The sequence below is a fragment of the Lytechinus pictus genome, chromosome 11 (genome assembly GCF_037042905.1).
Source record: "Lytechinus pictus isolate F3 Inbred chromosome 11, Lp3.0, whole genome shotgun sequence".
Classification (NCBI taxonomy): Eukaryota; Metazoa; Echinodermata; class Echinoidea; order Temnopleuroida; family Toxopneustidae; genus Lytechinus; species Lytechinus pictus.
The window spans coordinates 4,241,668-4,259,324 of NC_087255.1; the positions used below are offsets into that span (position 1 = coordinate 4,241,668).

General features: G+C 36.4%; 1 protein-coding gene across 2 annotated transcripts in view; it reads right to left on the minus strand.

The window, feature by feature from the left end:
* Positions 1-4,995: 4,995 nt before the first annotated feature.
* Positions 4,996-17,657, minus strand: part of LOC129271305 (uncharacterized) — a 31,439-nt gene continuing 18,777 nt past the window's right edge. For both annotated transcript variants that reach the window (XM_064106453.1, XM_064106452.1), the window contains exons 7-10: positions 14,707-14,953; positions 12,398-12,667; positions 9,953-10,107; positions 4,996-9,493 (exon numbers count right to left, since the gene is read on the minus strand). In XM_064106453.1, the coding sequence (XP_063962523.1) occupies positions 8,486-9,493; positions 9,953-10,107; positions 12,398-12,667; positions 14,707-14,953 (1,680 nt within the window). In that variant the 3' untranslated portion in view covers positions 4,996-8,485. The remainder of the gene's footprint in view (positions 9,494-9,952; positions 10,108-12,397; positions 12,668-14,706; positions 14,954-17,657) is intronic.

Sequence of the window (17,657 nt, forward strand, 5' to 3'; positions counted from 1 at the left end):
TGATCTGTAATTCTGCTGATTTTTTTTCTTTGTGTTGAGAGCATAAGATTAATTTTTTCTTATTTTCAACTACCACAGATGAATTTTCATGATCGTAAACTATCATCACGACATATTGCAAAGTTCATTCCAGGTAAGCTTTTTGGAGCTGCAAGAGGAATTATCTCATCAAGTATCAGGTAAAATGGGTGTGGCTAGAACACTGGTACAAGTCATCATTGGCGGCGGAGCAGAGGATTATCTTCTGTGTTTGGGGGGAGGCGTATTGTTGCGTCCCCCCCAAACACAAAAGATAATCCTTTGCTCCGCCGCCAATGCAAATCATTTACATGTACATTGCCATTTTCAGCTTCAGTCAATCAGGAGTCCAAAGTTTTAAGTTTGGTTTTGTCCCTGTTGAATGACCACAGGAATTCACCTCACACTCGCCCCTACACAAACTATCTTCATTTTGCACAATTCAGTGCATCCTCTCTCCTCATACCATCCACCTCAAACTTTACGCCCCTTCTTGAAAACGTGCCAATCACCCTCAAACCTGCCAACATTTGGAAATGCATAATCTAGACAATGAATGGGGAGGGTCCAGGGGGGAGGGTCCAGGGGGCTGCCTAGGCCCCAAGCAAAGTCCGGGCACAGAACCCCTGGCGGGGGTCCAGGGAGCAACCCCCCCCCCCTGAAACTCCTGAATTCTAGAAACTTCAAAGGCCAAGGAAACACAACTTTCACGCTTAAAATTAATGTATTAAAGGTTGAAAAATCTTTTTAAAATATACTGTAATATAATGGAAGTGGGCTTGTACATTTAATTTTTCCCATATTTTTCTAGCATGAACTTTTAAAATCTGGACGTCCAGATTTGTGGCCATTGGGAAGGTTGAAAACCTGGATGATGCAGATAAAGTCTGGGAAGTTGGCAGGTCTGCATCCCTCCTCGGCACATGCCCAAACTATTCTGTGTGACACAATACCAAATGACAGACAGCATCCGCTCAATACAAAAGGTGATCATTTATTGCTTTACAGATGCAACAAGTATGTGACCTAATTGATATAGACATGAATTTTAATAGTCATTTAGTTACTCCTCTACAAAATAGAATGTAACGTAATAGAAAACAAATGTAATGAAATAGAAAACGAGGGTTTCCAAATACAAGGTCTCAACTCAAATATTGTGACTTTGAGAAAAGTGATATTAAATAATTTTCTACCAAGTAAACACCTACAATAAAAAAAAAGGATTGAGTAAAAATGACCCATTTGGGATAAAAGGGAACATGTGTGTTTGTTTCGTAACAAAAAAGTATCGCACAATAATGTATAAAAATTTATGCATCTTTAGCCATTATTTCATTAAACAGACTAGTATGCATGTCTTCATTTTACCCAACATTGGGTAAACCTTTTTATACTGTAGAGATGTGGTGAGGTGATATTTTGCTGAACCTTTTCTCCTAAGTCTTAAGGCACCTTGAATGAAGAAAATTCCTTATATAAAGCTCAAAGTGCCTGATACACCAAAGGCCATGGTGAAAATATGGAGTATTAAAAACCTATATTACCTACATGTAAGAACTATATAAATGTTGCATATTAAATTGTAATCATCATTATCATCACCTTGTACTTTACATGTACATGTATAATCTCAGTCATCAATAACAGAGCTGCCATTAAATAGGATTTTTATGGGGGAAAGATACTAAAGAGGATTTTCCCCCTAGAAATAAGATTTTTGTAAGAATAATGATTTTTTTTTTTTTTTTTTTTTTTACATTGTTCTTTGGGCCTGATGTTGCCATCACAAAATGATGAAAAGTGGGCCCATGACTGCAAAGTAATAAACCATGATTAAATCAAAAGTACAAGGAAATATATCAAGCTAATTAAAAATGTATTGACACTATTATCTAATCTGTCCATGTTGTGAGCTAAAGGGAATGTGTTGGCGGGAAGTGAATTCCACAGCCGAGCCATCCGTGGTATATATACTTTTGGTATGTTTTTCACAAAATTAAAGAAAAATAGGATTTTAAGCTTGAAAATAGGATAAAATGAAATAGATAATTTGCACAATTAAGGTGACCAGCTCTGCAATAAATACAAATCCATTGCCCTCGTCTTCTGACCATAGTCTGACCAATATGGGGAAGCGTTTTATATATATACCGGTATATTCCACAATCCACATATTACACATATATAAATAGGAATTAAATTGCAAATTCAGGTCAGACTTCATATCAGAAACATTCCCTGACATATTAGTATTCATGAGCACGTAAAGAAATACAGTGGTCCCCGCTCTTGCATTTTCTTTACACTTGACATACAGATATTCCTTGAAATTTGGTTGGTCCTCAGAGTCGCATTATATGGTACTTGATATCTCTGATCATCAAGCCATATATAAAAGTACTTACAGTGAAAACATTTGTGCTTTTATATACAGTACATACAAGATAAAGTACAGATTAACGTTTTAATGGCATGTTTAAAATACTACTTTTGCCATTTTATGTAATTTGTATAAAGTAATGTAATATCTACCATTATTATCTACATCCAGCATTTTCCACAGTGCATTACAAACGCATATTGATTTGTGTGCAAAATCAAAGCATGTTGCGCAATGCACCAAAATATGACAAAATCCCCATAGGCCTGTGCACATAACTTGCTGTGCAATATTGTGACACATTGCAAGGTCTATTTATGAGTGTTAAAGATAATGATTATATTGGATGGATATTCTTCATCTTCTTCAAATGTTCCTCTCAGAGTGATCAAATATGTTATTATTATACTAAAAAAAAAAAGCCATAAAGAAATGTGTGATTTACAAACTATAATATAAAAGCTCAGCTATATTTCTGAGCTTTTATAAAGAAAATTTCACAGACACACAACCTGCACATTTCTCATGTTAATATTCTCCTTCACATCCCCTCTCATAATACAAAGATAACTTTGGGAGATTGTGCTTTTGCCTGTGCAGCCCCAAAATTATGGAATGGTTTGCCATATGTATGGCAGTGAGTCCAAACTTTGCGCGTGTCCATACTTCGCGGACGGTCATTATCTAAAAAACTAGCCAATATCCTTAAAATCTGACATCATCAACGTGAAAAGCGACCTAAAATTACCCTTTGGTGTAAATTTCTTTAGGATGAGTTCAGTATTCATGAAAATATTGGCAAAAGATCGGCAAATTTGTCACCGTTAGCGCCCGTTTTGAAGAAATCTGATATTCTCAACAAGCATCACGATATCGCCATTTTGCAAGCAGAAATCATCAAAAATGTGAGTTAAATATGGTACTAACCGATTCTATAACATTTTGGCATCAATCTGATATAAATATTTTACTTTTTGAGCTTGAGTTTTTGTTTAAATGTCCACAAAAACTTTGGTCCGCGAAGTTAGGTCATACTTTTTCTGAACGGTTTTCCAGCATAGCGCGCATTCGCCGATCGGAATAGAATTTTGAGATCGCGATACCGGCTAATCCCCTTGACCTACTTTACATTTTCGTCCATGATTTTATAGTTTACGATCTTGCCGTCAATGTGGTAACTATTTCTTGAATTGGTTTTGTATAAATTATGAATATTTTGTGAAAAAATTTAAGCCTGATGAATATTTTTGAAAAGTGCGCGAAGTTTGGACACCCCATCATAATAAGATCCTGTCCATCAGTAGAAACGTTCAAACTTGAACTAAAAACCTATCTGTTCAAATAATTCCCATACTGTACATTTCTTTTTCCCCTTTTCTAAATTTGTTCTCAAGCATTTCACAAGCTCTTAACTGCAGCACAGTAGAATATATGCACATAGTTTCTGCGCTATATAAATCAGTATATTATTATTATATTACAAAGACCGAATGGTTAAGTATTGCATATCTAAACAGGCAATTTGTGCAGTGTAAAGTGAAAACAATAGTACCATTTGGAAATACATGTATGTTGAAAAATAGTTGTTAATGATACATATATACATATTGTTACATGTACATGTAAGTCCATAATAAAAAAAAATGGCTTAATATTTACTGATACACGTATATAATGCCTCATATTAGTGGTAGAAATGAAAATTCACATTTTCTATTTGTGTGAATACAGGCCCTATAAAGTGTTTTAACAGCATACACAAATACAATTGGAATGTTGAAAGTTAAACATATCTGAACATCGTTTGCAATTATGAATGAATACGGTATTGCATGCATGTACTGTCATAAAACTGCTTAAAGAAAATACAGTTTGCATCAGTCAAATAGAGTAAAAATATATAGCTACAGTTTATTTAACAACCTTATCACATATTATTTATGTAAAATGGGTAGACAACGCGTGCATAGCTGAAATAATCCGTTTTTGGAAGGCAATTAATTTGGAACTTAAATTCCACCCTTGCAAAAAGTGGATTTAAATGAGTGGAGAAAAATCGAACAAACATTACACTGAAAATTTCATCAAAAACAATTGGATGGAAAATAGACATGACATTCTAAAGTTATGCTTACATGTAGGTTCACAAAACGTTGGCATGCACAGCACGGGTGATACACGCAAAAATGAGAGAATTGATGATGTCACACTTACCGGTATTGTTTCTTTTGCAGTTTAATACATGACATACTTTATTTTTATTTAATCACAATGGCCCGTATTCTGAAGTCAGGTTTAACTTAGACCACGGTCTAATTCTGTGCTAGAATTATGGGGGGCCAAAAATTCAAAAATGAATTGTCAAATATTGTATTTTCTTTTAAATCCCTGCTCACATAAATTTGTATACAGTTTCCTGATATAAATGTATTGCAATGAATACTACTAATTGAACACAGCTACATGTAATAAGATTATTTTGCTAAACAAAAAAGCTGAACATAGAGAGAATTCATTAGTGTGCTTGTAATTAATGTGGTGTAGAGTTTGAACTGTAGGTAGCAATATGAATATAGTCCTGCAGAGTGCAGACCTAACTACCAAAAAATTCAATAGAAAACTGAGATGAATTTGCCTAAAGACTGTATTTAGGCTTGGTAAAGGGTACACAAATGTATTTACAGTGTATGCTGGAATATCATTTAACATTCAAATCTTAGCACAGGGTTCCCACAGAAAATTGAAAACAGAATTCCATGACTTTTCCATGACTAAATTGCTGCTTTCCATGACTTCCCGTGACGTCCCAGGAGTTATGTAGAATTTGGGATGTCACAAAACTGGGAAAATGGAAATCGTGAACACCAATTATAATAGCAGAGTGTGATCAGAGTATGAGAGTTGCGAGACACGACAAACTGGAAAGCTGCTATAGCCATTAGCCAAGAGGTAAATGCAATTCCACGACTTTTGCATGACTTTTCACAAATTTTCCAAATTCCCTGACTTTCCATGACCACAAATTTTTCAAGGATTTTCCAGGATTTTCCTTGATTGTGGGAACCCTGTACATAGCAACTTGTACAGTATTAGCTGTTTGATCTTAAACCTCACTTGGTCGGGTTAATGTGGTAGTTTATAAAGTCGGGGAGGGGCCTCCCAGCTCCCCCCACCCCCCCCCCCCCTCCCACCTCATGATCTCGGTTGTCGACCGTGCTATCCTGAAAGAAATTGGCATACATGTTGTCCATGGCATGAAAAATTGCATGGTTGATTTAAAAAAAAAATAAGATTCTATTGATTATACCAATTTAGGCATAATGCATGCATGAAATTAGAATTACGAATTTGGTTGGAAAATATGTGTAAGACTTAAAAGAAAAAGAGTGGCATTGTGGCAAAATCTTTCTGCACGGAGCGTCGGAGAGGGGGTTAAACTCATAATGTATGTGCACTAAATCAATACCGGAGTTTGTCCTGCTGCTTCTGAACAAGCATCAAAACTTGTTATATAATATCTGTAATCTAAACTTATGAAGTCTCTTATTTAGTACTGGACTCCAGCTATTTGTATATATGCAACCTCTATATTTCCCCCATTCTTATTTCACTTCATTAACTGTCCAAGTCATCATCATTTGAGGGCATTGTAATTTTAATAAGAACTACATTGTACATCAAAACAAAGAGAAATCCTACATAGAGGGAGTCAGTGGCCCGTCTTACAAAGAGTTGCGATTGATACGATCAATCACAACTATGGAAAGCCAGCAAAGTCAACATATAAAATGCATGTTTGTTCAAAACAATTTCTAGATATGAATTAAATTCATTGATTTCTTGACAATTTGGCGGTTCTCCTTCGTTTACAAAGGACATTTTGCAAATTTCCTGTAGAAACAATTATGACACTGATGGATTTCCAAAGAGTTGCGATTGATTGGATCAATCATCACCCTTTGTAAGACGGGGCCCAGATGTGCAATTGGAACTGACCCTTCTTCATTTGCACATCAATGTTGCACAGCTATTGGGCTTTTATAAAACTCCAACCAACACAAGAAAACTACGAAAAAAGGCAAGCACCGTTACGTCAATCTTTCAAATATACCATCTCACAACATACATTATCCTGAGTCAAAAACCTAATATAATAAATATCCTGGCCACTTTATCCAAAGGCACCCAAAATTACCAAAGCGATTTAAACTAATGAATCGATCATGATGACAAACAAGATTGTATTAGTGAAAGCGTATTTCAATTTTTGTTTTGTAAGGGATGAATTAAAGTCACAAAAACGAAAATTGAAGTTTGTGAGGAAACAGCAGAAATTCAAAGAAATCTTAATTCATAAGGCAAACTAAATTGGCAATTCTTTGGTAATACATCAATATTAATATGTCCAAAAAAGAGGACTCAAAATCGTCACTCCACCTCCAATTTTTAATAATAGCAACATTCCCCATCGAGTACTGAAATATTGAATTACCCTGTGTTGAATTACATGCATAAGTTTTGTTAGTAAATTAATTCATCCTATTGATAAATTGCTTGTGATAAATATTCTAACCTAAATGATGTACTAAGATAACTTTTTTTTAAAAACTATTTTCACAAATTTTAAAAAACATTGCAAAGATTTTTCAAAGCGGACATTGCTGCACGTTCTACATGTACATGGAAACAACAACAAAAAGTATATTGAGAAAATTATGTCTAAAAATTACTATTTACCATTTACTACTTGATTGAGTTAATGTGGGAAAGATTTCCAATAAGTCTGCATAAGTCAACCTTTTCCACGTTGAAGTGGGTTTTAAGGCCATTTTGCAAAGCATATATAATTACATCTTCTAAGTTGACTTTCACCAAAGTTGAATAATATTATTTTAAGTCCCCACACAATGGAATGAGGCAGACTTGCCTGTTAATTGAATTTTTCCTGTAAGTAAGAAATCACTGCACCTGGCCTTCAAACTTGTCCAAGATTTCTATCAGAAGAGTCTCCTATTGCCAGGCAAAAATGATATGTCGATTCCACTTTTGTTTAACTATAATGTCGAGTTGTGAACTGGATATTAATGTTGCCAGGAGTGTTGATATGTATGAAATAAAAACAAAATTTTGCTATGGTGTGAAAGTCATATAGATTAAAAGTGATTGTTTTTATATTTCTGATGGAAATCAGCTCTTCAAAAATTATTCAGGCTAGGTGAATAAGCTATATTAGCATGTGAAAATATAGGTACCCACGTGTATGCTTAATCTACAACTACAATCTTTTATCTATGGTATTAATACTTTATTTCAACTACATTTCAATTTCTTACATGGTTTAGGAAAAATGTACTTGAAAATCAAATCATCTACATTACTACTTACTTTACATACATCTTTTATAGATTTTATAGATTTTATATGGTGTCAAATATTGCAAACTTTTGCTAAACATTGCCATCTATCATATTAGGTATTGCAAGGTCAAACTATGAAAAAGAATTTTCGATAAAGAAAAGGAATACTTGCCATTCTAGACTTGGACATTTTAAGATAAAGAAATAAATATAGCAAAGGCATAAAAGAATTATAATTGAATATCCATGTAGCAAACAAAGTAATGAAAATTCTGCCATGAAAAAAATATTTACATGATGAATGATGAAAATAATAGTCAATTCTTGTATAGCGCATAACACATTATGACTAACGTCTCTATGCGTTTCCAAAGGACTTGGATATTATTACCACGGCTGTAGCTCAAGCAGCCTTTCCATATTTCCATAAAATCAATATTTTATTGTTGGAAATAGACATGAAATGAAATACTCTGAAAATTTGCTTTGCCCAACTGACCGTGAGCCCGGCAGCCGCTGTGCAGTGCCAGATCGACGAGGCTATATCCCTTTAATCGTTGAACGCCAAACAGGATAGCAGCAACTCCCATCTTTTAACGTCTTTTGGGTTGACGCGGCCGGGTTTGAACTCCCGACCTCCCCGTTGAGACGGATGCTCTACCAACTGAGCCAACACACCGGTTTATACATGTATATAAACAAGAGTTATCTAACATTAGAACAAGATTTAACCAACATTAGATAGACCAGGATGCTGCACTTGATCATTAAGCTGATGCAGAAGATCCTGAATAGAAATTAGATCTTTTTCCAAATCCCAAACGGTATCCCCCGGCAAAGCATTGTTTCTTGGTGATAAGGGGGTGTTCGGGTGCGAGAGCTTGGTGTACGACCCCACTCCATCGCCTGTTTCTGAGTCCGATGGGGACAGACTACCCGAGGTAGCCATGTCATCAGAGTCGAAGGATGGCTGCTTCCCGATGGCTTTCAGCATCATAAGCTTGTCAGGGAAGGGCGTCGTCTCTGGATACATTGAAGAAGAGGGAGCGGGAGTACACGTCCCCGCCACGTATCCACTGTCTGTATACTTAGGCTTAGACGACATCACCATGGCATTGCAGTTTCTGTTGTTGTCAACGTCACCAGGGTTATGCTTACCGTTACCTATCAAGACCGTGCCGGGATTGTTTGTGAAGGCATCAAACCTGAAGTAGCCGTCGTCTCCTGCAGGCTTGGTTTGGTAACTGGTCTGCTGCATCACAGGAGGAGGAGACTGCACATAGCCAGAGTCTGTGGGGGAAGGGTGCCGAGGAGGCGGCTCTATAAAGCTGTCCTCACTGCAGCTGGTGTCCATACTGTTACCGCAGCGCTGCAGCAATCCCGCTACAACCTCCCTGGATCCGCCATCTATTCGGCACGATAACGAGGCGGATGAAGCGGGTTCCTCTCCCTCGTCCATTTCCATGGCAACCATAGGATTGCATTCCTCCGAGAGGGAGCCCTCTGATGATAGAGGCGGAGATTGATCTGGGATGGGTGGGCGCGGTACTGCATCTCCACCAGCCCTGCCGGCAGGAGGTGTCTCGATGAAGGCCACAGTCTCCATCTCGTCATCGCCATCCTCACCATCGTCGTCATCGAAAGGAGGAGGAGGAGGGGGGACACCTACTATGGAATCAAATTCTTCTGTCTCTGGAATCCTTGGACGAACATCTCCCATGGCAAAGGCTGTTTTCTGCATTGAAGATGATATAGAGACATTGTTGGTTCAAAATTTGAATTCTCAGAACCTCTTTGATCGAGAAATTTTGAAAAATTTGTTCACAATTCATTAAACTTTAGCATCAGTACCATCATCGATCATCATCATTCTCATGATCATCCCCAATGATGACAATGATGATGATGATCATCATCATCAAGATAGTAATGATCATAATCATAATAATCATCATGATCACATCATCTTTACCATCATCATCATCATCCCATTATCATCATCCCATTATCATCGTCATCATCATCATCACATTATTGATATTACTTTTTCATACAATTGTATTTCATGGTTTACCTTGACTTTATTCCCGCCCACCTCCTCTTGTAAAAAAAAAGACTGGTTTATTTGGAATTGATCACACTTCCACGATAACAACAATTTACTGAATTGAAAAAAAAGAGGAGAGAATCTTACAAGAACTGAATTATTGCTGATATCAAATGACTGCGTCCATCGTGGTCCATGCTGAACACAGAGATAGGCACATCCTATCAACATGAGGATGAAGATCGAGAGCAACACCGAAAGGACGATGATCAGAACTCTAGGGGTCTTACTGGACATCACCTCTGCAGGAAGAGAAAAATCGTAAATTGCATATTGGTCATCTCCTTTCCATTTGGTCTAATCACCATTCAGCCCATTTACATTTTGTCTAATTTCCAGAATAAAGGCTATATACATTTTATCTAATATCCACTGGGAATAATACCACTGAGGTTAGTTGCAAGAAAATATTTACAATGAATTGCAAATTTCAATTGCAAATTTACAAGTGATAGATCAATTTTAACTATTAAAGCACTACAACACCGTAATTGTTGATACCAGAAGCAGAACAGTGACTGATTGCAAACGTGTGATTAATTGTAAGACATACATGTATGACTGAATAGGGGACCAAATATTGACTAGCAATTGATCACAAGTTTCTTGCAACACCCTAGTCTGTATGGTTTGATGAATCGTCTATGAAACAAATTTTCATTTGATAAAGTTAAAAAGGAGATACTAGTAGATGAAATGGAAACTAGACCATCTGGGCAAGTAGACTAAATGAGAAGTAATCTAGGAGGGTATAGGGCCAGGTGTAGAGTAAACCAAACAGCAATCAGAATATCTGCGGGTGTTTCACAAAGAGTTAATTGATAAATACCAGTTTTCATAACGATCTCAAAATGAGTTCGAACAGAATCCAATAAAATTACCACCCAAGTGTTTGTATACTGTATAAATAAAAGATATGTGCCCAGTGGCTCTGGAAGAAAATGCGAAATTGTTCACAAATGAGCAAAATAAGCAGGGAAATCCATCAAATGTCGGGTCTTTCTCCGAGCAATATTAATACACTGTCCCACATATGCTTTCCTGTGTTAGTGATCAACAGAATCACCGGTTTTCAGCTAAAATTTCATGATTTCACAAAGATAAGTTTATTTCAATGTACCAGATCTAGATCTATGATAATATTGTGGCAATTAACCTTGATTTTAGGAAGAAATTCCTTGAATGCCTGAGCGCCTATAGGTAGCTGAGCTAAAGCCGGGGTAATAATGATAGCGGAGACTGCTGGGAGAAAAGTTTTCAAAACTGAAGTGGCTACCTGGGGTAAATACACTGTTTTTATTATCATTATTACTTTAATATGGAAGCAAAATATATATTGGTTATTTTATATGTTATTCTAACTACATTTATGATAATAAGCCAGTTCATGGATAGCTCATGATCAACTTTTCTCCAATGACCTTTGTGATTTTTCATTAGGATAAGCACTATCAATTTCAAATGTAGATGTTGCGTAAGCTTTACCGGTAGAGTATTCAAATTCTAAGAACAAAAGGCATTGTATAGACCAGGTGACTAGAATAGTACATCAGGGATAAAGTTTGGAAATCTGTTTTATTGTCTGCCTTTGGCACATTTGACTATTGTTTAGGCTACTGTCAAATACCAGTGATTATGAAGGCTCTATTTATTACTCTTCAGCTTGGATGTGATAAATATTTTGAAAGGAACACATGAATAATCATCAAATCACAAATGCCTATGTCAGTGAATTTGAAAGCCACCTTCATGGTGGTCTCCAATGACCTTTTTCTGCTCGTGCGCAGTTTACAACCGTGAACAGGCTTATTGTTCCACAAATTTGAGTTTGGTTCAATAAAGTCTGATCTTAGAGTGACATAGAAGAAAATCTGTCCAAATTCAAATGTACAAAGAGTGAAAATTCTACTGAAACCATCCTGCTACATGATTATCTGTATATCAAATTTGAAATACCGGGTAATAATTTTCAAATCACGAATCAATTGCATACAACTCCTACAATTTGGAACAGAGAAGTGTTAGCACATAGCATCAGACCTCTGAAATTGTATCCATTTATTTTGAAGAGTTAGATAGTAATATGTACGGTACCATGTATTTTGTTGTCCCCTTTTACCAAAGATATTATTTTCTTGTTTGTACATCAATAACATTGTCTTTGTATATATATTCTGTGGTAATAACCTTTCAACTTCAACTCGGAAATTAGCATTCCTCTGCACTCCTCATGAAGTTTGTCTTTTATAGACAATTGCGATAGTAACGTTACTTTATCAGCCAATCAAAAGCAAAGAATGCACTGGAATTTTCTAAAAAAACAAAGTCAGTGATAACCTTGATAAAGTAGAGAAAAACCCAGGGCCTGATTGCACAAACAGTTCTATTACATTTATATCTTGTCATTCAATGGCATGGTCACAACACCCGACAGCCAATCAAAATCAAGGAATCAATGAAGGTATAAACCATTAAATGGCAAGTGGTATTTTTCATTACAATCATCATCATCATCATTATTAGTACAATTACCTGTTGAAACTTGTAACCCTTTGAACGGTGGCGCACTCCCATTGTGTATCATTGGCGTAATGGTGGCAGCGTACACAGGGCCGGTTACTCTGGTATCAAGAAGGAAGGATGTGGCGTTTGTCGTACCCAATGGCTTTTCCTCGGCCGATACTTCATAGTATACGATACAATCACGGGTGTGAACAGACCACGGGTGATCCCAGTTCAAGAGCCAGACACCGTGCTTCAGTTCTGTAGTGGTCAGGTTCACGGGCCTTGACTCCGCTTGCTCTGAAAATGAATTAAATTCAAAGGTGGTGGATAAAGTCAGTAAGAAGCTCCAGATTCTTGAATGTCAATATTTTCAAGGAAATTTCACTTCTCTGCAGAGGACATTTTTATAATACAGCATCTGCTTAAAAAAGTGCACGACAAATATACAATTCCAGTGAAAGGGGCATTGAGCCGTGTCATAAGGACATCAAAGGCCAGAGTCATTGGTGGCCTTGAATCAATTTAAGAACTGAAGTGACGAGTCAAATATATGTACACAAAGAGGAGCACACAGAATTTTCAAGCAAACGATGCATGTATGAATATACAGCATATCTAAGAATATTTTGAAGAAAACAGTTTATATTGTCATATCAGGGGGGGGGGAAGCTTAAGAAAATACCCTTCCTGATATGACTATCACAACAACTCCATCAACAATATAAAACAGAAATAGAGACAATAATTCATAAAATTACCTTGAGACTTCTTTTATTACGCAAAAAGCGCCCTCATGCGCTGACAAGAATCGCACATGACAATAATTCATAAAATTACCTTGAGACTTTTTTATTACGCGAAAGTGCCCTCATGCGGTGACAAGAATCGCACATGTACATGACAATATGTTGAAGTTGCTGCTTTTCCATAATTGTGGTTGATCGGATCAATCACTACTCTTGTCAGACAGGGCCCAGGGGTCCGTTGCAGAAAGAGTTGCGATCAAACGCAACTAAAAAAATCTTGCGCAGCTTGATTTTCAGTCAATGAAGCACCTGCAACTCTTTCTGCAACAGGCCCCAGATCTTTGTAGACTAAAATTCTCACTGTTATTCCAAGCAGCTTATTTTTTATTGTCTTTTTTTTTCAAAATTTGATTAAAAAGTGGTATATAGGAAATGCACTGCACTATGTTAAACAGAACAAATTTGGGATATCTAATTGAGTACAAGAATGAGTCATCAGGACCCCGTCTTACAAAGAGTTGCGATTGATCCGATCAATCTAAACTATATGGAAATCCATCATTTCGCAAAATGTCCTTTACAACCAAAGGGGAACGCACCAAATAATAAAGACAACAATGAATGTATAAGTATGCATCATCATCTAGAAAACATTTTGAGCAAACATGCATTTTAAATGTTGGTGTTGCTGGCTTTCCATAGCTGTGGTTGATCGGATCGATCTTAACTCTTTGTAGTTGTTTGTAAATTCATGCATAATTTGCAACATTGTGATTCACTTGTAGTATTCTGTATAAGAAAAATGACAATATTCCCCCCCATCTACTAGGAAAAAGGCCTGTATTTTAAAGTCCAGTGTAACTTAGACCATGGTCTAACTCTGTTCTTAAAGAGAAATTCCAGTAGTTGCAGTAAACCCTGATTTCATGAGAAAGTCTGTAAAACCAGGCTTAATTGTCAGTATATCATCGAGGATCTAGATCTGGTACAGTTACATAAACTGAACTTTGTGAAATCTTGAAATCTACGCTGAAAAATGTTCAGACTGAACTTCCCCAACACAGATAAGCGCACGTGGGACAGTGTATAATTATTGCTTTGAGCGTCGGGCCCGACGCTCTACCCGAATCCTGTGCTTATTTGCTGATTTCTCAGCAATTACACAATTTCTTCCAGAATCCTTTGGCACATGCGTTTTATTTATACAAACAGACACTTTGGTGGTCATTTCATTGGATTCTGTACGAACTCATTTTGATATCGTTACCAAAACTAGCATTTACCTTTAACAAATAAGAAGCTGAAAATGTCAAAATTTTGTTTACATTTTATGTGTCTTATGTTTACTGTGCTTTCCCTCCATATTCTAACTATGTTCGACAGTCCGACCTAGGAGGCTCCTCATATAAAGAGAACTACTTTAGTTTACAATTATGATTGAGTGTCAATTGAGCTGATAAATTGAACATGACATAGTTGTACTGTTAAGAGATTTTTGTACCATCGGCTCTCCATAGTTAAAGTACCACATTAAAGGCAACGTTTAAATCAAATCCGAGTTCAGAATACTAGCCAAACAATACTACTCACTGGCCTTCAAGACCTCAAACTGGTAAACCGAGCTAGACCTGCCGCCCACAGAGTTATTAGCAAAGACCTTGACCTCGTAAGCATCCCACCGTGAGATATTCTCTTTGGTTACTTCCTTGAAGTCCGGAGGAGGAGACGGGAGTTCCAGGACCTCGCAGTTCCACTTTTCATCTTGGTTGCTGGAGACAGCTCGGTAGCAGATGTCGTAGTACAGGAGTATTCCATGGCGGTCATCCTCTGGCGGAGGCTGGGGGAAAGGAAGAAGGAGGACCAAGCAGAAGTAATGGAGTGATTCACAAAGACAGCAGGACCTGATTGCATCAAACCTTAATACTGATGGTAACCTTGACATTCTTAGGTAGATAAGGTAGTTAGCTTCTGGGGTGCGTTTCACAAAGATTTAAGTACATGTATGACTTGGAGTCAGTCTTAAATGCTGATGCGTACATGATATGTAACGCGAAATCTTATTGATCCATACGCAGTAGTGCGCATCCTCTTTGCATGATCTGACCAATGCGGTCATTCCTTTTATACTGCCACAGCTTTGCATTTAAGTGCATTTAAGTTGTACTCAAATCTTTGTGAAACAGCCCCCAGGTAACCATAACGGTAACGTAACTTCTATACAAGGGGCACTGCTTTATATTCAAAATTGAATTATCACGTTCTGTACAGATTGCCAGTATCAGAACACTAATGCTTCTCATTCACCATTCTTTACATTCATTTTTTTAAGTATAGATTACATTTTAATTTTTTTCCCCGAAAATTAATAGGCTTCTTTTCATCGCCAAGTGATCTATCATCAAAACAATTTTTAAAAAATCAAGGAGAATTGTAAGGATGAATGAATATTTTCTAGGTGAAAAACTCAAGTCTTAGTAAATTTTTTGGCAACCAAAATGAATTATTAAACGTGAAGTCCGCCCAAACAACATCTTTAAATATAAAAAAGTAAGAATCTCATCAAAATAGAATGCAAAATAAAAAGCTAAAACAAATGGAGTTCTATCTGAACATTTTGAAAGGTAATGTTGAGAAGTAAACTTGTAGAGTGTTTTATGTGCTTTCTTTTCATGTTTAGATTTATTGGATTAATGATGTAATAAAGCATGGTAAACTATTTTTTCTAAAGCCCCCATCACACTTATTCGGAATCAGCAGGAATCAAGCAGAAGCTGGAACAAAAAAAATATTTAAAAAATCTAGAAATTTTTGGGAGGAACTTATGAATTCACCAAACTGGAGTTGAAATTCAGTAAATTGACCAGGTGAATCATCATACACTAGTCAAAATGAACCGCAATGGAGTCAGATTGATAATTCGTGCTACATTCTTGGACATTCTAGGCGCATTCTAATTATTCTGACTGCATTCTGAGTGCATTCGAAATATTTTTGTCATTTCTTTTGGCCGTCCCGAAGGTTTTGGTCATGTTCAAAACATTTGAGGGGTATTTTCGAACGGTGTTCGAAGTAGATTTAAATGACCGACTGGTGGTTGAACAATAGTCCTTTCATTCAGGCCAATTCTGCTTGATTCGGAATAAGTGTGATGGGGGCTTAAAATTTTTCTTCCTACCTTTCCAACAAAACTTTTTAACTGTTTATATTGGTTCTTGAGTGAGTGGCATGATTTGCTTGTATTCATACCAAAATCATGATAATCTGACATAGATTGTACATAGTATAGTGAAAAGGAAAAGGGAGTGAATCTCTACCTGGTCAAAGTATCACTGACAAAAAAAGCAGCTCTCTTTATATAGGTATCGCCAGAGCTGCCAAGTTGTATTTTGCATTTTCAGTATTCTTATCCCACAAAATCAGTATTTTGACAAAAAATCTGTATTTTTACTGTGTGAGATAAATATGCAGACCTGCCAACCTCTGGGAATGAAAACCTGTATTCTGTGATAAAAAACTGTATTTTTCCCCAAAAAAGTGTATTTCATAATAAAATGCTTGGCGCACTCGCTCATCGCGGCGCTCAAGCTGCATGCAACCTAAAATGCGCACTGCTCTTGCAGATGAAAAAGAAACATTCACACATGTGTATATCTTCACCCTGGTTTTAACAAAATGATTGAAAAAAAATAAGTTACCTGAAATTACATTGATCTAATAACCATATTTGTGTACGTTTTATGAAATAGAGACATATAGAGATTATTTTTCTCAATAAATTACGATTTAGTAAAAAAAAAAACGTATTTTTCAAAGAAAAAACGTACTGCCATATTTTGGTTGCAAAAACGTATTAAATACGGCTAAAACGTACTGGTTGGCAGGTCTGTATCACGCATCATAACTTCTCACGATGAACCTGATCGTTGGATGTTTGTGAGGAGGGTTTTATCAATTTCTCCCTCTTCTTTTCAATGTGCTTTCTGGGCATGCAGGAGGATGTATTGATTTTTCTTTTTAATGTAAAGAATGTACAATAGCTCTCCCACTTTAGTGATTTTAAACCGAATGTATCCAAAACAAAACTACAAAAACTACCGGACAAAGGGACATCAATAGAGAAGTTTGTGGTTGTATGAACAAAACACACAAAGAGTTAAAGGGGTACTCCAGGCCGAAAATAATGTGATTTGAACAGATAAAGAAAAATCAGACAAAAAAAATATATATATATTTGATCAAATCAGACAAGGAATAACAAAGTAATAATGGCATTTTAAGATTTGTGTTATTCCGGTGAAACCGTTTTGGTCATGTCTTCATGAGTATAATTCAATGAGCAATTGATGTCATATCCCCCTTGTTCTTTTGTATTTTATTATATGAAATTGGGTTTATTAAGTTTTTTCCTCCAAGAATTAAAACAAGTGGAATGCCTCTGGCCGTCTCACCTGCATCACGCGATTCAATATAGCAGCAGTGCTGATTTTGAAAACTACTATAACTCGCACAAGATGTTCAGTGATACTTGGTTACTCTTATTT